At 39.6% G+C, this 25,033-nt stretch overlaps 2 protein-coding genes and 1 pseudogene across 3 annotated transcripts in view; 1 reads left to right on the top strand and 2 right to left on the bottom strand.

The window, feature by feature from the left end:
- The window catches only part of ANKMY2 (ankyrin repeat and MYND domain containing 2), a 37,522-nt gene extending 14,140 nt beyond the window's left edge, over nt 1-23,382 (bottom strand). Inside the window, exons 1-4 of one of the 2 annotated variants that reach the window (XM_059396755.1) lie at nt 23,093-23,382; nt 17,323-17,387; nt 11,592-11,730; nt 9,407-9,505 (exon numbers count right to left, since the gene is read on the bottom strand). In XM_059396755.1, the coding sequence (XP_059252738.1) occupies nt 9,407-9,505; nt 11,592-11,730; nt 17,323-17,387; nt 23,093-23,159 (370 nt within the window). In that variant the 5' untranslated portion in view covers nt 23,160-23,382. Of the gene's footprint in view, nt 1-9,406; nt 9,506-11,591; nt 11,731-17,322; nt 17,388-21,936; nt 22,614-23,092 lie in introns of those variants that run through there. The other variant, XM_059396756.1, reaches the window with a different exon arrangement.
- LOC132016974 (U4 spliceosomal RNA) lies at nt 19,317-19,445 on the bottom strand (annotated as a pseudogene).
- A 330-nt stretch (nt 23,383-23,712) lies between the features above and the next one.
- Nucleotides 23,713-25,033, top strand: part of BZW2 (basic leucine zipper and W2 domains 2) — a 60,297-nt gene continuing 58,976 nt past the window's right edge. The window contains exon 1 of the mRNA XM_059396754.1: nt 23,713-23,868. The gene's annotated coding sequence lies outside the window, so the exon portion shown is untranslated. The remainder of the gene's footprint in view (nt 23,869-25,033) is intronic.

The raw sequence follows: 25,033 nt of genomic DNA, 5'->3' as shown, positions 1-25,033 counted from the left end.
GAGAGAGCGAGCACAGGCAGACTGAATGGCAGGCAGAGGCAGAGGGAGAAGCAGGCTCCCTGCTGAGCAAGGAACCCGATGTGGGACTCGATCCCAGGACGCTGGGATCATGACCCGAGCCGAAGGCAGCTGCTTAGCCAACTGAGCCACCCAGGCATCCCCATAATCCCCTTTTAAAGACATAGAATCCACAGTACATAAGAAGGTTATGTGGATTATCAAAAAATGGAGTTCAATTTGTGAGCGACCCTCAATATTTGACAAAAGTCGCTTGTTTTTTTTTTTTTTAAAGATTTTATTTATTTATCGGGGGGTGGGGGGAGCGAGCACAGGCAGACAGAATGGCAGGCAGAGGCAGAGGGAGAAGCAGGCTCCCTGCTGAGCAAGAAGCCCGATGTGGGACTCGATCCCAGGATGCTGGGATTATGACCTGAGCCGAAGGCAGCTGCTTAACCAACTGAGCCACCCAGGCGTCCCCAAAGTCGCTTGTTTTTAATTAAGTTTAAATGTCTCTTCTTCCAGCCGTATGGAAATGATGGCCATTCTTCCCTAATCACATCTGGCTTTCTTTACACAGAAAATAAATTTATTCTACATTAAGCTTATTATTATTATTACTATTACACTAATCTCCCCTCCCAATGAATTTGAGAAAAGCTTGGTCTCTTTGTGAAATGAATTAGGGAAAAAGCTTTCGCTGGCTTAAGCTCAGAATTTGTATTATGGCTTCTTATAGATCCCTATGCCACTTGTCTGTAACACCTCTGGAGGAAAAACTGGTCCTAGGGAAGCAAGACTGTCCCTGGGGAATTTGGTGACCTGAACATGTTTTCCTGTTCCTCCCCAGCTCCCTTGCCACTAACTCTCTAGGGCAGGGAAGTGGCCATTCTGGGCAAACAGGCAGAACCCTCAGGGCACACTGGCAGGTGCAGGCTCCTTTGGGATCTCTGTCCACAAGACAGGACAACCAGCAGCAGAGAGTTCTGGGACCAGGCATGGGGGTTCCTGGAGAGCGATTTGCCCTGGGGGGCCAATGTCACCCCAGTCCACTTGTGCATGGTCCTGCGAGCATCTCTCGATCCTGCTGACAAAGTGATCTGCAGGGTGGATGCTGGTACTTGAGGTTGGCAGAGAGCTCTGCTTGCCTGGGAGTTTACTTAGAGTTCTATACCCCTGGGTTCGACACAGTGCCCTTCTCTTCACTGCTTCATAACCATTATCAGCTTGACCCAGCTACGTAGGAGACAAGAAGTGAAGTACCCAAGGGGAGCCAGCATCATGGAAGACTTGTGCACTGCCTCCAGCAGACGGCCTCGTTGGTAGGAAGTACACTTACAACATCGACCACAACCACAACCGAACCATAACCATAATCACCAAGCAAGAACACTTAAGTAGATCAATTACAAAATGTAAAGTTTTGTGGACTGCAGAAAGATTCACAATGCTAACATTAATAGACAAAAAATAAAAATTAAAATAAAATCAAGAGACAAACTGAAAGAGGTAATCCAGGTTACTACTGAGGACTAAAAGAATAATATTGAAGACAAAGTGGATGAAATATCTCAAAACAGAGAAAAATGAGGAAATGGATATCATTATGGAAGAGATGAGAGCAGAAGGGCAGATCCAGGAAATTTAAAGGTGAAAATAGTAGAAATCTTTGAAGGGAAATGAGAAATGGATGGAGAATTAAGAACTAAGCAAATGATAGAAGAACACATCCCTGATTTAAAAGGAAATTTTAGTAGTGATCACAAACACATTTTTGGTATTTAATGCCATTCTTAAGTACTGAAACACTAGGGTGGGGTTTTGGGCTTTTTTTTTTTTTCTTTCTGCCTTTCTTTCCCCCCCCCCCTTTTTTTTAATCAGAAAGCTCTGATATATGTATCTTGGGGAGGAGCCAAACAATAACAGCATTCAGTAAAAATATGAGGTGCTCTGTTTAGCAAACAATCATCTCTATTTCCATAATGTTCCTGAAGGAAAAGGCCAAAACAACCAAGCAAATCCCCTATGATAAGCAGGACATGACATGATGGCACCAAAATTAACACAGGTCACTGTTTGTGGGAATTTACAATGATGCAGGAAGAAACCAGAGATGAAGACAAACTATATTGTTTCCTTAAAACACAATCTATACCCAGCTTTGATAAACAGGTATGTGATGCTATTTAATTAAAGGAAAAAAAAAAAGTTCAGGGTGCCTGGGTGGCTAAGTTGGTTGGGCATCTACCTTCAGCTCAGGTCATGATCCCAGGGTCCTGGGATCGAGTCCCCACATTGGACTTCCTGCTCAGCAGGGAGCCTGCTGCTCCCCCTGCTTCTGCTCTCTCAAGCTCTCTCTGTGCCAAATAAATAAATAAAATATTAAAAAAAAAAAGTTCTAAAATAGCTGCTGCAAGGGCATGGGGGTGGAATAACTGGGTGATGGGCATGAGGGAAGGCACATGATGTAATGGGCACTGGGTGTTATATACAACTAATGAATCACTGAACTCTACCTCTGAAACTAATAATACACTATATGTTAATTAATTGAATTTAAATAAAACTAAATTCAATTAAAAACATAATAAAATAGCTCCTACAAAAAAACCAAAATTGACAGAGAATGAGCTAAAAATAAAGGAGTCGGGGGAAACAAGGAATTAGTTTGTTACTCTTATTTTCTCCTCAATCTCTCTACTAATATACTCAGGAAAATCCCTCTGAGCAGTTGGCAATATCTGTACATAAAAATACCAGCTACATAACAATGTCAGTATCACAAGACTAGAGATCTCTTAACATTACACCTTTGTAAGAAGGACAACATAATATTACTTTACCTTTTCTTTACTTCAGGGTTAATTTTTTTTACATTTTAGGTAGAGCTTAGATTATTTTGATATTTTATTTTAACTTATCTGCTAATAATTTACATTAGAGTGATATATACTTAATGATCATAAACTTTTACTTAATTTATATTTGTTTATTTTATTTTATTTTATTGTTTTAAAGATTTTATTTATTTATTTGACAGACAGAGATTACAAGTAGGCAGAGAGGCAGGCAGAGAGAGAGAGGAGGAAGCAGGCTCCCTGCTGAGCAGAGAGCCTGATGCGGGACTCGATCCCAGGACCCTGAGATCATGACCTGAGCCGAAGGCAGCGGCTTAACCCACTGAGCCACCCAGGCGCCCTATTTAAGTGTTTATAACTGAAACAATTCAATATTTAGTTTTACTGGTGTTTAATTTAATGAATTCTGAATAAATACAAATAAAATAGTATGACTATTACAGAAAATAAATGCTGGGCAAGGGGCTTGGGCAGTGCATCTGGGGCCAGTACTACCATCACTAGACTGTAGTCTACCTGACTGAATAGGGTCACTGAGTCCGTCCTAGGCTGGTTTACTCAGGGCAAGCATATACACAACTAATCACATGTTAGTAAAATTTTTTATTTTCTAAGATAAACTGAAACGGGCTGGTTTACTTGGGGTAAGCATATACACGACTAATCACATGTTAGTAAAATTTTTTATTTTCTAAGATAAACTGAAATGGAAATATACTTCCAGAATGATTATTATAAGGGAAAATAAATTCTCATTTCCAAAGTGTGAAGTGTGAAGTAACTTCTATGTATGACGGAGGGAACAGAATAGTGATCCAAGAACCGTGAAACCAGCTCTGGTACGACTCACATTTCAGGGAGAAAGAGAATTTCGGTTACCATGGATTTCAAACCATATTCAACCTATAAACCATGCGAGAAGGTCCTGTAAGCCAAATCTAAATGGGAACAGACAGCTGAAGATGGAGCAAGGGGAAGGAGAAAGGGGGAGTAGACACCAACTGTGGACGGCAGAGACGGTTCATCTGAATAATGGGTGGAGGCAACTTGACTGAGAAATTATCTTGTTGACTGTGAGGATTAGTCAAAGAGAAGTAACCCATGATGGATGACATGCAAATAACATTTTGGTACTAAAAATACTGAACCCTCTTAACCAAGTCCACAGCTGGTGGCAATGGTAGAGGAGGAAAGGAAAGACGTGTTGTCTGATGAGGCAGAGAATGTGGAAAAACAAGTGAGCTGGAAGGATTTCCTCATGTTGGAACCGTTAAATGGGCAAATCCAGTGCCTTGCGGGTGGGCCATGGGGGATAGTTTTGTTCTTGCTTTTAACTGGCAAATATGGGTTTAATCGGCAGTGTTGTGAATAGGAGAGTAAGCATTAGTGGAATGGGAAAACTTTATTGATCTCTCTAGTTAATAAAAGAAGAAATAAATGTACTCTAAAATGACCAGGCCAGTCACATTAAGGAAACACACACACACACACACACACACACATAATATACAAGCACAAACAAAAACAACCAGCAACCACCAAGTAAAACAAAGCATAAAAATAATGAGGTAAAAGAGGAGGGATGCAATCAAGTTTATCAGTAATGATATATACGCACAAGCTGAGTACCTGTTAAAAGCCAGAGACTATGATTTTGGGTTAGAGAGCAGAGCACATGTACATGGGTTTATAAACATATAGATGTAGCAGTAGTTACCGTAATATAATGAAATAATAAAGATTGAGAACAAAGAGATGGGCAAAGAGATTATTGACAAATGCCAAAACCCAAAAAGGAATCAAGAAGGACTATAATAGCAAACTGGTGCAGCCGCTCTGGGAAATAGCATGGAGGGTCCTCAGAAAGGTAAAAATAGAACTTTTCTATCATCCAGCAGCTGCACTACTAGGTATTTATCCAAAGGATACAAAAATAGTGATTCAAACAGGCACATGCACCCCAATGTTTATAGCAGCAATACAGCCGAACTATGGAAAGAGCCCAGATGTCCATGGACTGCTGAATGGATAGAGAAGATGTGGTCCATACAGACAATGGAATACTCCTCAGCCACCAAAAAGAATGAAATTTTGCCATTTGCCATGACCTGGATGGACAGAGAGGGTATTAATGCTAAGTGAAGTAAGTCAGTCATAGAAAGACAATTAGCATATGATTTCACTCATATGTGGATGTTAAGAAACAAAACTGATGAAGATAGGAGAAAGGAAGGAAAAATAAAGTAAGATAAAAAGAGAGAGGGAGGCAAACCAAGAGACTCTTAACTATAGGGAATAAACTGAGGGCTGCTGGACTGGAGATAGGTGTGGGAATGGGGTAATTGGGTGATGGGCATTAAGCAGGGCCCTTGATGGGATGAGCACTAGGTGTTATATGCAACTGATAATCACTATACTCTACCCCTGAAGCCAATAATACATTATATTTTAATTAACTTGAATTTAAATAAAATCTGAAAAAAAACCAAACCAACAAAAAACCCAAAAACCCAAAATGAATGGACTATCAGAAAGAGTAGAACTAAAAACTGAAACAAGACAGAGTGGCATTCAGCAATGGCAAAACCAAAAGCGATATTATAAAAAGTGAAGAGCTAAAAAAATATTTCCATTAAAAACAGAAAAAAAACAGACATGCCAATTTTCACTATTACTATTTCTTCTTACTTTGAAGCCTAGAGCTAATTCAAATAGAAAATAAATGAAATTGAATAGCTACAAAGCCAGGAAGACTCTAGTAAAAATGACAAGCAAAAAAACAAATCAATGACTTTCTCCTTATTGTCCATAACCAGCTAGAAAGGACAGCATGGAAGTGGTGGTGGGAATTCTTAAAATATGTGCAATAACTACCAACTATTTAGAAATAAACTTTGAAAAATATGTAGTTTTAAGAAAGACCTGCTGTGAGGGAATCTAATGGTTAAGACCAAAGAACAAAAAATAAGTAAAAGAAACAAAAAGCAATATATAGGCATACCATGCAGTCTCTGCAACTAATTACATAACCATTTAATGAAAATCCAACAAGAACCAACAAATAAAAAATAAAACAAAACAAAACAAAAAAAACAAAGAAAGAGGGGAGTGAGGAATGTATTGAAAGAGGAATAAGTAAAGGGAACACTTGCTTTAAAGTCAATGTGATCAGACAACGTGGTATGAATACACCAAGTGACAAACAAGCAGCCCCATGAAGAGAATATGGGGTCCAGAAATAGATACCAGTAGAGAAGAGAATTTAACTTACCACAAAACTGGTATTTCACTTTCAGCAGGAAAATGTTGAGTGGTTTTGTAAGTGGTGCTATCATAACTAACTAAATATCCAGGGGAAATGAACTCTAAAAAAATTAAATCTTAAAAATATAAAAAAAGTAAAAAAAAAAATCTGAAAGAAATTTAGGAGAATAGTTAACTGACAGTGAAGAACTCTTTTGACAAGACAAGAACCATGGAAGGAATTTAAAACAATCAAACAAACAAAACTATGATTACTTAAAAATAAAGTTTCTATGGCAAAATTTCCCAGAAAGTCAAAAGAAAAATATATAAGGAGTATCTGAAACACGTGTGATAGACATAATGTCGCATCCATAATATACATAAATCTCCTCAAAGCAGTAAGAAAAGACAACCCAAAGGAAAAATACATAATGAGTATGAGTAGTCATCCACAGAAAAGAAAAATATAGATAAGTAACAACAGAAGCAGCTGAATTTCATGAATAATGAGGGAAAAGCAGATTCACAATATCCCATCTTGTCAACTATCAGATTGGCAAAAACACAAGAGTGAAAGCACCCAGTGCTGAAGAAGATTTTCACAGGAGTGTGAATTTCTATGCCCTTGTGGAAAGCAATCTAGACTTAGACTAAAATTAAAAATACAAACCGTGCGTCTCAGCCATTTAACTTCTGAGAATATGTTTTATACATATTAAAGTAGTACCATGTAAAAATGTAAGATCAAAGGATCATTGTATTATTTATAGTGATTTTTGAAAATTGTGCAACAGGGGCACACAGGTGGCTCAATCAGTTGGGCATCGAGCTCTCGATTTTGGCTCAGGTTATAGGATTGAGCCCTGTGTCAGGCTCTGTGCTCCAAGTGGGGTCTGTTTGTCCCTCTCCCTCTGTTCCTCTGCCACCCCCCCACCCCCACAATCATGTGTGCTCCCTTAAATAAATAAATAAATAAATAAATAAATAAAATCTTTTTAAAAACCTGTACAATTTATTCATGGGGAGAGCTAAATGAACTATGAGTGCCTGGATCATGGAATATTAGTAACTGTTGGAGGAACTGAATTTAGACCTACTGAGATGAGAGGGACTTCCACAGCATACTGGTCAGGAAAGGAAACAATCACAAGGAGTATCTTTGTAAGATAAAATATTTTTTAAAAGATAGAAAGATATTTTTTAAAAGATAATGATCTTGTACACGTGCCCATATTTATATAAACTTTTCCGCTCATGGGCTATAAAAGGGGACAATGACTTTTTAAAAGGACTGACCATAAAGGAAAATATAATGTCAACTAATAGGGGTTTAATTTTTGCCTATGAAGTCACTCTATATAGATTAAAGTGGAATGAAAATATCACTCTTGTTTCTCTTATTTTAGGATGGGATGGTGGACAATTTCTACCTTAGATTTTTATGGATGCAGTAGTGTTAAGGAAAAGAACACTGTATTAATTTTTGAAAGAACAGGCTCCTTCACTTTTAGCCCTGTGAACTGAGGAAAGTTCCCGAATCTCTGTCTGAGCTCTGTTTTCCTACACTAGGGACATAAATGAAAACCTGCAGAGTTCAGCAGAACTTCCTATGATCTAACTGCCAGGCCTCATGGCACAGATCAGAAAACAGGAGGTCTATGGAGGGAAGAGATTTGCCTGTGATCTTGTCATGATTCAGCAGCAGACATGAACTAAAATAGGAGAATCAAGATCATCCTAGATGAGTCTTATACTGACAGCCTCAACATTAACTGAGAGGAGAGCTGGGGGGAACCAGGGAGCCCCTTGTGGTAGGAGATAAATATTAATTCTCTTAAGTTTACAATGCAAGGCCATACTTTTCTCAAATCCTCCTGAAATTGAGGTAAAATGAGAATATCTGCTATGACAGAGCTGTCACAGAGTGTCTTGGTGACTATCTGACCTAATCATTGGTAGCTACTATTTGCAGTTTTGAGACAGTAACAACTTTTGGCAAAATACACAGTCACTGCCTCCTAATATCAGACTAACAGACTAATTCCCACTATATTTCATCTTAAATGTAATTTCTCTTGAAACCCCCTTGGGGCAGGATAAAAGATCCCTCTCTCTGATATACTTCTATGAAACCCTTAAGATGTCCCATGAAGTATATTTCCACAATGCTTGTCTCTGCCATTAGCCTCTCACTGCCGTGACAGCATGAAGAGCCTCTGTCTCACTCACCACTAGAGCGATGCTTGGTAGCATCTAGAGCAATGCTTGGTATCTAGACTATGAACATTAAGTATTTGTTTAATGATTTATTAGTCCCAAAAAGGCCACCGGCTGCATTCCCAATAAATCAGATGTCTATATATTTGCTTGTCCATCTCTGGACTCTTCTCAACTGCCAAATCAGTGGGACCAAAATACCAGTGACCAAATATGCACGCCATTCTCTTCCAAACCCTTCCTATTATGTCCTGGAATAGGACTGATACACCAGGAAATACTGGCAGATACAATAAATGTCTGTACTTGATGAGGATGATAATGAGGCAGCTATATATTATATTATTATTAATGTTCCTTTCTAGGAAGAAATTGCATTGTTGACATTTTTATTAGCAACGGTGACTGATGGCATCTCTTTCGTGCTACCTGTAAAGCTCCCTACATCAATATTTCACTTAGTCCTTTCAGTAACCATGAACCAAGTTACAATGAGGAAACTGAAGGTCAGAATGATTAAGTAACCTGGTACTGAGTGGTACAGCCAGAATTTCAACTGACGATTATTGACTTCAGAGTTCATGTTCTTGATTTTAGAGTAAACTAGTTCCCTTAGAGAAATAAAATATACTCATTCAAAGCACTTAACTACAACCCAAATGGCCCCACTATTCTCGGTATCTCACAAATTCAAAACAGCCTCGTTATCTCCACAGCATTACTACATAGTTCGCTAAGTTAGACAAAACCTAGTAAAATGTATACATTTTGCATTTTTAAAAATAAACATGAGAGAGATGCTTGGGTGGTTCAGTCAGCTAAGTATCTGCCTTCAGCTCAGGTCATGATCTCAGGATGAAGACCCTCATCGGGCTCCCTGCTCATCACGGAACCTGCTTTTCCATCTGCCTGCCCCTCCCCCTGCTTAGCACGCTCTCTCTCTCTGACAAATAAATAAATAAAATCTTTAAAAAAATAAAAAATAAATAAACATACATGACACAGTTTGTATTCTGAGAAGCAAAGTGGTATTTTTTCATGGAGGACACTTTAGATAAAGCTTAAATTTAAAACTGCCATGAACTCACCCACAAAGGCTGCCATCTGAGCTGCAGTTCTTCCCACAGAGTTGACAACATCTGTCTCAGCTCCGGCTTCCAACATTACCCATGTGATGTCTTTGTTACCTGATGTTAAAAAGTAACCTGTCGGTTAATACTAAGGGTAGCACAATTCAAATATCTCCTTCTAATTTATCTGGACCCTTGTCCCCCATTTAATTTTAGGTTTCTATCTTGTGAATATTTTCATTTTTTTTCCTAAAGTATAAACCGTAACTATAGTAAATGGGAAAATGACACTAAAATCCACATAGAAATTAACCTCATTTTGCGTAAAATGCCTTCAGGCAATTAAAAAATGGTATGGAATTAGGAATTATCACTTTTTTCTAACAAAACCAAATATATTTTTCTGACAGATAATTCTTAGTTAAAGTCAAAACAAAAAATATCAACAATAAAGAGAGAGAAAATGAAAACACGTTTCCACTTGGTATCTACCAATCCATTCCAACCCTCACACCTATAAGCCCTGGAATAATGATTTAACAGGTGATGGTCTATCTTTCTATACTCTTCTCTCTAAACATCCATTTGCCTTTATTCTATTTGCATTCTATTACTAATGTAATCATCACAGATACTTGCTATTGTAAATTATACTCAGTGACCAGCATTTTCCATTAATTTTAGCAAGTTTGAACTATGATTTCCTTAGAACAGTTCCTGGAAAACACCGTAAGAATCAAAGTCATGCATATTTTAGCTGCATTTTGCCAGGCTGACTTCCAGCAAGGTTGGGCTGATATGCATATCCCAAAATGGTTCAGAGAAATCCCTACAACCAATGCTGGACATTAGCTCTCTTCTTGACCTCTGCCAATATGGTAACTGACAAATGATCATTTATTCTTGTAATCTGCATTTCTTTGTTTATTGGTGAAAGCCTTTCATATCCTCATGAACCAATTCTATTTCTTGTGTTTTCTGTTCAATTTGGTCCAATACAATTTTGTATTACAGCACTTGTTTCTAAATCATTTATGAGAACTCCTGATATAGAGTGTTATGACCCTTAGAGATACGTAATAAATATTTTCCTTAGTTTTGCATTTGTATTTTACTCTCTATATGGTATATTCTATATTTGGAAATGTTAAACTTATATATAATCAAATTGGTCAATGTTGTCCTATTTTAATTGTATATTTTATGTATCATATTTAGAAATGCTTTCCTTTTATCCCAAGTTTTTATTTAAATTCCAGCTAGTTGACACACAGTACAATGTTAGTTTCGGGTGTAGAATTCAGTGAATCACCACTTACGTACAATGCCCATTGCCCACAGCAAATGCCCTCATTAATACGCGTTACATAGCTAGCCCATCGAAGCACCCCCATGCTTTCCTGTCCCAGGCTTATCAAAATACAGATTACTGCTTTTCAAGTGTGAGAATATTATATTACATCCTCAGTTTATTAGGAAAAAAAACTACAACTATGGTTAACTCCACTTAATTTTAAATGTTTCCCGGTTGTCTTTATTTACAAATCATAAGCAACATGAGTAAGAGTAAATTTCTTTTTTTTTTAATTTTTTATTTTTTATAAACATATATTTTTACCCCCAGGGGTACAGGGTCCGTGAATCGCCAGGTCCACACACCCCACAGCACTCACCAAAGCACACACCACCCCCAATGTCCATAACCTTACCCCCCTTCTCCTAACCCCCCTCCCCCCAGCAACCCTCAGTTTGTTTTGTGAGATTAAGAGTCACTTATGGTTTGTCAAGAGTAAATTTCTAATTGGATCAGCAGAATTCAGTACATAAATGTCAGTGAAACAGAGAGACAACTCTATCATAGCAGCTATTTTCTCAAGAGAACCAAGTTCTCAGATTACTTCATAATACAAAGATACAGAACATCAACAGAACTAATCTGAAAGAAAAACGATTCAACTTCCTAACTCTACACAAAATAGACCGTCAGTACAATTAAATGATTTAAATAAGTAAAGAAACATATTACAAATTAAATATATTTCATACGTTATAACTTCAAAAACCAATTCCTACCTTTTCTATAAGAACCGATCTTAAAATTACTATAACAAAAAAGCATTTAATTTAAAAGTATGCATATACTTATAACAAATTTGTAGGGATGACTAATAGTAAGATATTAGAATAAACGCCAAAACTTCACCAGAAAGCGCAGCAAACATGAGGGCTGTGTATCCGTGCTCATGTTGATGACAATTTACATCAGCTCCATGTCGTAAAAGTAATTTGCACATATCAAGCTTCCCTTTATAGGCAGCATGCATTAGAGGAGTCATTCCATTCTTCAACAGAAAGGAAAAAAGTATTAATTTTACTTATTTACCTCTTCCCCTATGAACAATTCCTGCAATTATTCAAAAACATAAAAGAAACATGAATTAATAAATTCACCTTTATAATTTGTAAAGGACTTTATGTTCATTTCCTCACTTGGATCTTTCATAAACTGCTGAGGAAAAACGATGGTTTTGTTACCTAATTTTTTTTTTTTAATAGTTTAGCAGACAGATTCAGAGAAGACTTGCTCACCCTCACATAAGCAGCAGTAAAATGGCCAGGCAAGTACCAAACCTAGATCATCTGGGCTCTCATCTCACACTTAGTTCCTAGGAAAACAAATGAGCCAACAAATACGAATGCAGAATTTTTTTTTAAGATTTTATTTATTTATTTGACAGAGAGAGAGAGAGATCACAAGTAGGCAGAGAGGCAGGCAGAGAGAGAGGGGGAAGCAGGCTCTCCAGAGAGCAGAGAGCCCGATGCAGGCCTTGATCCCAAGACCCTGAGACCTTGACCCAAGCCGAAGGCAAAAGCTTAACCCACTGAGCCACCCAGGTGCCCGAATGCAGAGATATTTTTAAAAACCAATAAACAAACACAAAACAATTAGAATGCCTATCAAAGAGAAAGCTGAATGGAGTATGTTATATCCACAACATGGAATGCCATGAAGCCAGGGACAGGAGCGAATCTGTATCTAGAGAACTGGAGAGAGTTCCACGAATTACTGACAATGAGAAAAACAAGATGCAGCAAATGTCTATTTCCATGGTATCATTTTAAAAACAATGATCCCCAAACCACATGTACATTTTGAATATGTATGATTTGATCACATACATGACTGAATGTATAAATACCGAGAAATGGTTGGAAGTATTTACACTCCACTGTTTAGTCTCCATATGCTTTGTGCATATCCAGTGAAACATCCAGCTTTATTTGTTCTGGGAATCTGATACTATTTGGTAGATAAATGAACAAGTTGTTCTCAAGTAAACCAGGATAAGCAAAAAATGCTGGCATATCAAAGCTGTTTTTGATAAAAACCTCTCCAAAACACAATCTCGTAAACCTCCGAATACTAACATGCTTTGAATTGTTCTTTATGATCCCACACTATTATTATGAACAGAAGCTAGCAGTATTTTTTTTTTTTTTGAGATTTTACTTATTTGTCAGAAAGGGAGAGTAAGAGAGAACACAAGCAGGGGGAGCAGCAGGCAGAGGAGAAGCAGACTCCAGGCAGAGCATGGAGCCTGATGCCCCAGGGATACGAGGACTGAGCAGAAGGCCGACACTTAACTGACTTGAGTCATCCAGGCGCCCAACCAATATTCTTGAAGGGTTACTGGTGAGAGAATTATAGGAAGGCTGGGACCTTTCAAGAGGCTCTCCAGAAGACATCCCAGTAGGAGTCCTCATTGTTTCTTGAGAACAATAAAACATTGATAAGATTATAATGTTAAGACTTCCTTTGTTGGGAGTATCTACAAGAATGAGGTATTTCAAGGTTGGGAGTGGCTCAGGAAGGTGCGGGTAATCAGGATCTCATTACACACACACACACACACACACACACTCTCTCTCTCTCTCTCTCTCTCTCTCTCTCAGCTTTGAGAAGTGAGAATGAACTATCCGGTTATTACCTTTTGAGTGAGGCAAAATGTATTCAGAACATGGCTAGGGTGATAGCCCCCAAAGGATGCTATAACCTGGACACAAGAAGCTGGCATTAACCTGTGAGGTGGGGAAGGACACAGTACAGGCAGATGGGCAGTCAATCACACCCCAACCCCATCCTACAAGGAAAGACTGAATGAATAAGCCTAACACTATAATACTGTCCTATATATAATATAGGACACGTAAATATAATATAGGACATATATATACTGTTCTATATATTTAAAAAATCTAAAGCAGCATTCAACACAATGAGAAAAGATGCTTAAGAACTAAGAAGATGTGCAAAATTTGGGGAGGTTACATTGCAAAGTGTCCTCACCTGTTTATGTCTGCTTGTGTTTTAACTGTCCTCTGTGTTGATCACTTCTGTCCACTTAATCTGCCTGCCTCCCAGATTCCTGATCCTGTTTCCTCTTTTTTTTTTTTTTAATTTTCTTTCTTTTTGCTCTTTCTTATTTACCAGCAGTCTTAACAGGGACTGGTTTTTCAGAGGCAATCCATGAGAGCTTTTTAAAGGGGCAATGAGCAAACCCAATCATATCATTTTCTGTGCAATCTCTGAACTTGTTGTCTTTGTCATGTCTATAAAGCTGTGTATCTTTTTCCCATATCAGCTGTCAGTGCTGGGCTGTTTGATCCTGGGAAACAGAAGCCAAACATGTGCTAACTGATCATTTATATTAAGCTTTTCTTTTCTTTTTCTTTTTCTTTTTTTTTTTTTTTTTACTGAGGTATAATTTACATACAATGTTGTATTAATTTCAGGTATACAACATAATGTGTATTATGAAATGTATAGAAGCTTTCCAAGTAAGAGGATATCTCATACACTTTCTTAGTTCAATTTTGAATCATAAGAACAAAAAGAATTACAAATTTTGAATGTAATTTTTACTATGCATTATCTGAGTTATAGTACAGACTGTTCTTTATGGAAACATCTCAAAGGGCAAAGAAAATAAGGAAGTGACATTAATAAATTTTGATGTTCCAAACAGATATAAAGCAGCTACCATCCTACAAATTTTCTAGTCTTTCTAGTATTTTTATGTATTCCAGTATAAAAGGAATTGGATAATTTAAAATACTATCAATCTACTAGATATAGAAAAGAATATGCCCATGTTCAAAATAAATTAAATTGAAAATGTCATCTTCTAGTTATAAAAATGAAACAAGCTATTATCAGTTAGAAAAAAATAATACCTAATGTCCATCCCAACTCAAATCACGAAAGGGGAAATAAGGTTTCATAAAATGTTATCACAGTGTTACATGTAATTCATCAGTTATATTTTAACATCTCTGAAACTGAGTTGTCCTTCGCAAATATTAGAATCTTACAAATTATCACCGATCTCCACCCCCTTCCTTTTTTTTTTTTACTATTTCTGAAATCTGGATGAGTCTTATAATCTACAGCATATTCGAATCACTTGAAACATCAAAAGTAAAATTCCCCACTTCCCTGTCATTTCCCAAAGGCAACTCTGGAAGAAGTCTGCTTAACTGAACTGCTTGAAAAACAAGCAGCTAAAATTCTTTAGATATTAATGACCGAAAAAGAACTGAAGCTTCTCCCCCATGATTCTTAAATCGAAGAATTTATCAATATTAGCCTATTATGTTATAATTCTCTATCATTACCTAAAGCTTTCATTCATTCAGCAAATATTTCCTGAGTGCCTAATATATATCCGTCACAGGTTTATGTGCTGTGGGTAGCAATGAACTAATTCCATGCTCCTCCAGACTAAGTCCCTGACATTCAAATTTTAGTTGAGGTGACAGGACAGGTGGTTCAAGTGCTCTAGAGAAAGAACATCGAAAAGAGGGAAACAGAATGGCAGAGAGCAAGAAGAGATTATTAGTTGAAAAAGGAGAGTTAAGAAATGTCTAGGCAGGTGGCTTTGGACAAATCCCTTTCCTAAAGGGAATGGCTACACAAAGGATTTAAATGACTAGTGGAAAAAACCTCCAGGGAAAGAGAATGCAAGTGGTGAGAGAAGTATTACCTTCAAGGAATATCAAGGAAGCCAAAACTGTCCCCAGGATCCCCAAGAATCTCCTTGGCTTGATCCCCATTCTTCTAAGGTTTTTTTGTCTTGTTTTGAATTTTATTTATTTATTTGACAGAGGGGGGGGGAGAGAGAGAGAGAGAGAGAGAGAGAGCGCACAAGCAGGCGGAGTAGCAGGCAGAGGGAGAGGGAAAGCGAGAGGCAGGTGCCCCGCTGAGTGTTGAGGGCAGCTAATATTGAGCATTTTTCCATTTGCTTTTCATTTTCATTGTCTTTATAGCCATCCCAGGGAGTGTGAGGTGGTACCTCGCTGTAGTTCCCTCATAGCTAATATTCAGCACTTTTTCACGTGCATATTGGTCATCTGAATATCTTTTTGGAGCAGTACCTAGTCAGAACCTTTGCCCATTTTTTAATGTGTTATTTGTCTTTTTATTATTGAGTTGTAGAATTTGTAATAGCTTCCAGTTAGAAGTCCCTTATCAGATATGATCTGTAAAACCAATCTGTGGATTATCTTTTCACTTTTTTCATGGCATACTGTGAAGCATAAAAATTTTAGTTTTCAGTTTTCCTTTTGTTGCTTGGGCCTGATGGCTTTTTCAAACATTCACGTTCACAGGTTCATTTCCTCTGCTCTCTGAGGATAGCCTAAGCTTTATTAAAGATTTCAAATTAAAAGCTCACAACACCACACAGATTGAAAGTATAACAATAAATGCTGCAAAATTTCTTCTATCACTTTGGCCATATAATCCAGCTTTTGATAAACAGGAACTTTTGATAAGTTTGCTTACAGTTCTAAATTGCAGACAATTACTACCTCTAGTCCTTCTTTAACCCAAGAATTACTTAGAATTAAAATAAAAATTTCAGGTCGTTTTATTATTTGGATCATATTTTTGTGTATTTTCAGTGTATTCTACTGCATTAGGTGAATTTCTTTGAAATTAGCTAAAATTGCCTTTATAAAATAGCATAATACATAGACTAATTTTTATCAGTGTTCCATGTAAAAGACAATGTACTATTTTTGTCCAAGTTACACACAGTGCATTGACTGTCAATTAGTTACCCAAATTTTTTGTTCCCTAAATTACTTTTTTGCTATTTAATCTGGTGGTTTCTTAAAGGCGTTACTGTGGTCTTACAAATTTCTCCTTTGAATTCTCTTTTTCTTTATGTACTTCAAAGCTTATAAGCTTGTAAGTGAAGGCTTAAAGCTACAATATTCTTGGTAGGTTATTAATTATTAATTTAATCGATGAGAAAGTCATTTAACAAAATTTTTTTTTATTTTTTGCTTTAAACTTTATTTTGTCTGATGTTAATTTTGGTACCTATTTCTAAGTAGAGGGTCAGTAAAACCCCTTCCTCTTTTGCATGAGCAAGTATTGTTCAGCTTACTTTCTAACACTAGAGACACACTATAAAATAAAGAAGACACTAGCCACATGTGGTTAATGGCCGATATCGGACCGGCCAGGAAAGACACCACCATCAATGCAGAAAGTTATTTTGAAGAGCAGTTATTCTAGGAAGTTGAGTTTAGAACTGCTGTATCAAAAGTATGCATATTTAAAAATGACACATATTCTAAAATTTTCTCCAGTGTGTGATGTCAATTTACACCTAATTCATTAGTACAGAGAAGTCCAGTGTTTCTCACTCTTTATAAGAAATGATATGATGTGGTTTAATGTGGACTTGACTAATAAAATTAAACATGTTTTTACATGCTTGTCTTTGTAACCTGTCTGCTCACTTTGGCTTAGAGATTAGTATAACTTAAGCACAAATGCTAGCAAACAACTGTGAATATTACATTTTAGGTATTATCCACTCTTATAAAAAGTAAAGCACTTTATTCAACTTTTTAAATCTTACCTCATCCAAACAGTTGACGCGGACGTTCTTGCTGGCTAATAGTGTTCCAGCTTCTTGGACCGTACCTTTAGAAAAGAAAAATAAGGAAGGAAGGAAGGGAAGGAGGAAGGGAAGTAGGGAGGAAAGAAGAAAAGAAGGAAAGAAGGAAGGAAATGAAAAATAAGGTTATCATTACAACAAAAAAAATCTAACATCACGAAAACAAATGTTAAAGGGTTATATGTAAAACTAAAACTAGTCTGGTTAGACTGTTAAGAAATAAAGCATCAACATAACAGCATTTTTTCCACCGAGTAATTAGACAGAAGAACAGATTTATAGACACGAAAATAGTTCCACCGTGTTTTTACTTCCACTGACCTTAGAGTATATTAAATTGGCCATATTTTCCTTTTGGCAGTGATACAATAACCACAAAACATGAGACTCTTACTACTGAAATCTTAAAGGGCATCTAGTCCAACCCGCAATCTAAAGCTTAAATTCCAGTTCGTGTAATAACTGGAGTTCAAAATACAATCAGGATCTCTATACTCTGCCATCACCAGGCCCTGTGACTTGATGGCAGCATACTTATAATAGAATTCTTGGTTTAGAAATGCTTAGATTAAAAAAAAAAAAGAAAGAAAGAAAGAAAGAAAAGAAAAGAAAAAAAAGAAATGCTTAGGTAAACATTTCTTTGTAGCCCAGTTCCATAGAAAAGTGCCTATGGTTATTACTCAGACTGTCATACTGAATGTCCTCGAACATAAACCTGAAGGTTAGCCGTTTGTAAATTTGGAAATAAGCTATAGTTGGGCCACAACTGTCAAGTTTTTCCAGTCTTCTGTGAGGCATACTGACATAAGCAAGTAGTTGCAAGAATGTTGCTATTATCATCGTTAATAATAGTCAGCTACTTGTTCTGCCATAAAATTTCTGGTTTGATGGGGAAAAGAACAATGAAATTAGAATGTTCTCAGGAAGAAAGAATGAGACAAACCTCTCCTTCACAAGGATATAAAAGAATAGGAACATCCCACAACTGGGAGTTTTTTCTCTCCTTCAACTGAAAATTACAGTTTAAGAATGTGCTAACTTCTGCTAGTTTTCCAGGTTAAATGTGGAATGCAAAATAAAGATTAGCATTTTTCTCTCTCCCTGACCTGCTCCTTAGGCAAGTCATCTGGTTGCCTCACATGAACAGGGAATGGACAGAGAAATATCTCCTAGACTGACAGAGAAATAGCTCTGCTGGGGTAATGTGTCAAGTGAATGATCTACAAATCCCTGGATTCTGACAGCAGCTATCACGTAAATAGTGCATTTTTCTGACCCTCTACTCCATCGGAGGGCAGTTTGTATCACTGGCTGAAGGACTACAGGATGAATGGGGGAAAGCCCTCAAGCTTATGAGCAAGTTCTACATGGAACATTATTCATCCCTGGCCTTCTCAACAGAGACTTTCTCCAACATCTTTAGAAAGGAATTAAAATAGAACAAAAACTCTGGCCACCCAATTTTACTTCAGGAAGATGCTTTGGCTGATTTCCATTATCCAGTGAGAAATGAATGAAGTGATTTCCCATCTGATTAGGAGATGTTTATGCAGGAAAGGGAGAATACTACAGGGACTGTGAGCATGTCAAAGCACGTTCCATGTTAGGGGAGGGTGGGGATTACAATCACAAACATTAGGCTCATGCAAGAAAATAGGTCGATAATTCTATAAAGTGTTTAGCCCCATGGCCAACAGTCTAAGTTAAATCTGTCTTGTCAGGAAGCAATTCAATGTAAGTAAATAAAGATGAGAGATGAACACATATACCACTGATTTCCACTTCACTTTTTAATTAGCAATAATGGGGGCGCCTGGGTGGCTCAGTGGGTTAAGCTGCTGCCTTCGGCTCAGGTCATGATCTCAGGGTCCTGGGATCGAGTCCCGCATCGGGCTCTCTGCTCAGCAGGGAGCCTGCTTCCCTCTCTCTCTCTCTGCCTGCATCTCCGTCTACTTGTGATTTCTCTCTGTCAAATAAATAAATAAAATCTTTAAAAAAAAAATAAAAAATAAAAAATAAATAATTAGCAATAATGGCGCCTCGGATAAACCTCATTGGCTACGATACTGCCACTGCGCAAAGCTCCACTTCACTTTTTAAAATGCAGGGACCAGGATGAAATTTTTTTTCTCAAACTGTTTGGGCTTCCAGATTTTAGAAAACAGATGAGCAAAATACCCAAAGAAGAAAAACTTGTGATGATTTCTAATTTTATTTTCCTAATTTAATTAATTTAATTCCTTAATTAATGACATTCACTAGAAAATTATAGAAGATTTAGAATACACTTAAAATATGTACCACTTATCGGGCTTTTTACTGCAATTTGTTGGTAAAATAAACCTTATTGTCCAAGCCCATTTCATAATTTTTCATTATGTAAATAATGAAAAAAAAGTAATAAATTCATTACTTTCTCATTAAGCCCACAATCCCAGAGATTTCAGGTACTAAACAAGTAATGGAAGATCTTCTGGTTTATACCCTTAAGGAAAGTTTAATTTATTTTGAAATAGTGCTTTCTCAGTGCTCAAGAAAAAAGATATCAGAACTTAGAAGAATGGGTCAATGTACATGTAATATAAGCCCACTGGATGTGCTTCAGTGATTCCAATTTTCTGTTCTTAAATGTCATCGAATGGATGCCATCATTAACTATGATATGAATGGTATATATGTAAGAGCTTCTCAGTTTTAACTGGAACTTCTTGGTATTTCTAACAAATATACAATCTGTAAGATACCTAGCATATGAAGTCACCTGAAGAAGAAATTTTTCTAAAAGTGTCCAGGAGCAATGTGCAGTATTCTCTAAATTGTTAAGTCTCACTCACAGTCTACTTAACTTCTGAAAGGTACTGACTGGCCAAAGAGAGATATTCAGTCATATGCTGAGTTTATTTTGGATTGGCCAAAATGACAGGTCACACTTGAATGAAAGTTTATTGTCAGTTCCAAGTACTAGTGCTGACTGATCTAGTACCTCCCAAAGTTGAGAAATATATCAATGGGGGAAAAAATTAGGAACTCTATCCACCTACTTAAAAAAATATATTTCTTATAAGTATAAATACAAACTTTGCATAGGACCTTCATTCAACTCTAAACCAAAATGTATTTCACAAATCAAATGTACACAAAACTACAAAATCAGTAACATTTGAAAATTAAAGTGAATTTAACTTGACAGATGATACTGTTGTTGCTGATATTAAATTGCCTCTAGAAGTGAATATGGTATGGACAGATATGGTTCTGGTTTCACTTTTTCTTTAGTTTTCTTTCTTTCTTTCTTTCTTTCTTTTTTTTTTTTTTTAAGATTTTTCTTACTTATTTGATAGGAAGAAAGAGATCACAAGTAGGTGTATTGCCAGGCAGAGGGAGAGGGAGAAGCAGGCTCCCTGCTGAGCAGAGAGCCCAATGTGGAACTCGATCCCAGAACTCTGGGATCATGATGTGAGCTGAAGGCAGATAACTGTATGAACCACCCAGGAGCTCCTGTTTAATTAGTTTTCAAGTCCACTGTATTTCTAGGACTATAAGCCAAATGAGATTTCTGCTTTGCCACTTATTTCCCGTGTGACACTGGACAAGTTATCTAACTTCTCAGTTCCTCAGTTTCTGCGTCTATAAATTGGAGATCACTGTATTACCACAGTAATAGATAAGACAAATAGCACTTTCAATGCTTTATAGCCACTAATTCATTTGATCCTCCCAACAATGTTATGAAGTCAGTACCAAGGAGAAGCTCAAGACAGTAACTTGCCCAAGGCCACATCACCAGCATATGATCATGGTAGGATTCCAAATTAGACCTGCATGGTGAACCACCCCATGTAGTCTCTCATCATGCTGTTGCTTAAAAATAATTCCTAGCTCATCAAGAGCTCATACCTGGCTCACACCAACATTCAATAAAGGCTGACTAGTCATTATTTTCTCACATCTCCCATTATTTTTCTTTGAGAGTACAGTGATGGCCCAAGGACCTTCACTTGACAAGACTGTATCACAGACTGAGTCCATCTCAGTTGTTTTCTCACTGGTTGGGCCAACGAAATTGGTGAACCACACTGTCTCAGCACGAATGCAACCTGATGTACAATGTGGACCCAGAAACATCACAGCACTACCCAGACTAAATTTGACATTAATTCTTTTATATGATCTTTAAAATAAAAACTTGTGTATACCTAAGGAAATATCCAAGGATTCCTTCCCCCCATCTCTTCCAAAAACCCACTTTATAAAACTGCTCAATTGTTTATAATTTGAAAAACTGATAGTGCCGGACTGTTTAAAAGCAGAATGTCCATTCCTGGTGGATTCTGAGTGGATCCTGTTTCCTTCTTCCAGCACAGTACCTGGCACACAGCTGGGGCTCACATGTTCGCTGAACTGAATCCCAAAACCAAAGAGGGAACGGAGAAATTACCCAGAGACGGGAAGAACAAAAAACTGCCTTGCCAAAAAGTTCGGCCAGAACTGTGCAGAACAAACAACAAAAGCACCAAGTCCATGTCCCAGAGTTCTAGGCAAAGACCACTTATGATAAATGTAGCTGTGACTTACTTAAAATTGTTGAGATCAGATGAGGTGGGCTCAGCTCATCAGCACCTGTTGTGTTCAAATCCGACTTTTTTTCTCTTTTACATTTAGACTTCCCTTGTCAGTATGAAGAATAAATCTGCCTTACTCTTTGAGCCTGACTGCTTAAAAGAAAGAGGACTGGAAACTGGGAAGCCCCGCAATAAAGCCTCTGTGCCATTCCAGGACAGATATGGCATTCTCATCCCGGACCAACCACCTTAACTCTGTCCACAGTCCCCCCCTGCCCATCCCCGAGCGGTGACTGTGCAGGAGAAGCCACGTAGTCACGCGCTTGGCACCTGCCAGGTAACAGGACTCAGCAGGGAACTCCTCTGGGACATCCACTCGGGGACTGAAGGAGAAACATGGCTTCTGGCTCGTCCCGGCGGCCTACACTTCCCTGCCCAAGACCCGAAGAGGCGGAAGTGGGATAGGCGTTGGGAGAGTGGAAGGGAAGGAGCTGAAGAGAGCGGGGAGAAGATCAAGCTGTGCTTAAGTGCGCCGAAGGCTGCGGACGCCTAGCCAACCTCTTCGCTTCCCTGAGGGTTCCTGCGGAGGCTGGGGGCTTCTGAAAAGAAGCCGGGGAGGCCCGGACGCAGAACCCTCCATGTGGTAAATTACAGACCTAGTTCTGTGTCCTTATAAAGAACCCTTCTCCACAGGAGTTCCCTCCACCCCCAGGCGGGGGCGGGGACAACTATGGGATCCAGATCTTTCGGTCTCCGGAAGTCGAAAGGGCCCTTTAGACACCCTTCTAAGAACCTGAGGCCACCGTCGCCAAGACTGACGGTGATCAAAATCACGTTGAGAGTTTTGAAGAATGCGCATCGTGGAACCCACACGCCGAGGTCGCTCGTTATAACCTGAGTTGGGGCCTGTATATGTGTATCTTTCCAAAAGCTGGTTTGGGAGACGAACCCCTGCAACCTCGGCTCTTGTCCCAGCACTGCTTCTTGCTCCCCTCCTCTCCGCCCCCGCAACCGGTCCCAGACCACCGAGGGAAATGCTATTTCCTGGTGCGAGGCCACCAACCTCGCAAAACCTCGCCGGAGGGTCAGCCCGGCCAGCAGCGCCTCCAGGGCTCCGCCACGCCCCCAGACCAGGCAGGCAGCGCCCCGTTGCAGCCCAGCACCCATACCTTTCCCGATGACTTCTAGCAGCTCCTTTTCTTCCTGGGTCAGCTCGCCTTTCGTTATATGAACCATTGCTCCCGCCAGCTTGAAGATGATTCTGTTTCTTTGGCGGTATTAAAAAGAAACTATCTATGTGTGTTAGGAATGCCAACCGCAGTGGGGCAACTCGAGACCAGGACGCTGAGTAGCCAAGCGCGGAAGCGTTCGAATTCTCTCCTCCCTCCCGCAAGCTGGCGAGCAGCTGGCGAGCTCGGGCGAGCCGGGAGGTCTGTCGCTGCAAACCCAGCGACAGTCACCGCCCGCCCGCGTGTCATTGGCCAGGCCGGGAGGAGGAGCTACAGGAGGCGGCAGCGAGAGACTCCCATTGGAGCAGCCTGGCAAGGAAAAACCCAATGGAGAAAATCAAAGGGGGGAATTAAATTTCTCTTCCACGTTCTCCACCCCCCTATGCAGCTTTTTTCCATATTTAGACACAGACAATATTTAAATTCTTTTTCAGAAGTTCTGGGTCGGTCCATGGCTGCTCGACGGGTGCAGAGATCCTTGCCTGCCTCTGCAATTCCCCATCGTTTCCCCAGGAGTGGCTCAGCCCGGGTCGGGGGCGGGCTGGGAGGCGGGGCTACGCGGGAGGCGGGGCTGCGCCGGGCTCTGTGGGTCGATGTCAATGTGTCTGTCCTTCACTCCTCCATTGTCTGCCGCCTCCACTGCCGCGGGTGCCACCGCCGCTGCCGGAATCGCCGCAGCCTGCAGCCTCGCGCGTCGCCGCTACCTCCTCGGACAGGTGAGAAGCAACCCAGGTGGGACAGGGGAAACCTGGAAGGCTGCGGGAAGCGCGGCCGCCGCCCAGCCTGGGGCTTCCATCCGGGCCGGAGCTGGCGGGCAGGAAGCATGTGCCTCCTGGGGCGGCTTCCTGTCCCCCGGTGGGGAAGCCTGCTCTCTGCCCCACTACCATCGCATATACCGTGTCAGTACCCCCGATGGAAGAGTCGCCACTTGCCACATTTGGCCGCCCGGGGAGACCCCAGGACAGCGAGCCGGCGGGGGCGGGCCACGCGATGGGAAGCGGCGGGCGCCTGTCGTCTCGTGCGTGGCACGGCCAGCTGCGGCTTCCCGGAGGCCGGGGCTGGGGCTTTGGGCTAGGGGCGGGATGGGGAGGAGAGCTCCCCGGTGCGAGAGAGCTGAGCGCAGCGTGAGAATAGTCTCTGAAGAAGGTAGTTCTCTGTTGGCAAGCCTCGACCGCCACCCCCACCCCCTCAACCCGGTCCAACACACACACACACTACTTGTCATCTCCTGGCGTCTGTGGAAGCCGGAGAAGAAAACCGGATCTGATCGCCCTATGGTGCCTGTTAAGGATGTTTGGAAGCAATTTACACTTAAACTAATACTGCGTTTATGAGAGATGGCCTGGGGGGAAGGGGGAAGGAAGGGCCTCTGCTCTGCTAGAGTTCCCAGTCTCTTTGTAACTCCGATCTGGAGATTTATGGAAATAGGGAGGGGAGGGGAAGGGGGCGGAGATTAAATTGGTGTTGCTGTCTATATATAGCCTTAGATTAGCCTCTTAATCCAACCTTCATTCAACTGTAATATGTTGCCTCGAGCTTTGAGCTAACACCGTAGGTAGCTAGGGGGTAAATACAAGTGTGTACCCTCCTGTGGCTCAGAAACAAGACTTGCTGGCTAATATGAGGTGGGTCATTCCTCCAGGGCGCGCATCCTTAACATATTTACGGCCTCAATGAAAGCTTCTGTAGAAATTAGTGTTTATGTGTTACTGTTGTTTCTCTATGGACTACTATTGATTTTTCTTCTAGACCCATCTACTTCAAAGAGAAATATTTGAATAATCCTCTGGACTTTTTTGTTAAGCATCCCCACCACCCACTTTCTCCCCACAGTGCCCTATGTGAAATGAAATGCATTTTCTTCTGGCCTTATGCCTTCCA

Source organism: Mustela nigripes, chromosome 4, assembly GCF_022355385.1.
Source record: "Mustela nigripes isolate SB6536 chromosome 4, MUSNIG.SB6536, whole genome shotgun sequence".
Lineage (NCBI taxonomy): Eukaryota > Metazoa > Chordata > Mammalia > Carnivora > Mustelidae > Mustela > Mustela nigripes.
Note: the sequence above shows the minus strand (reverse complement) of the source record. Positions and strands in the feature narration are given on the sequence as shown.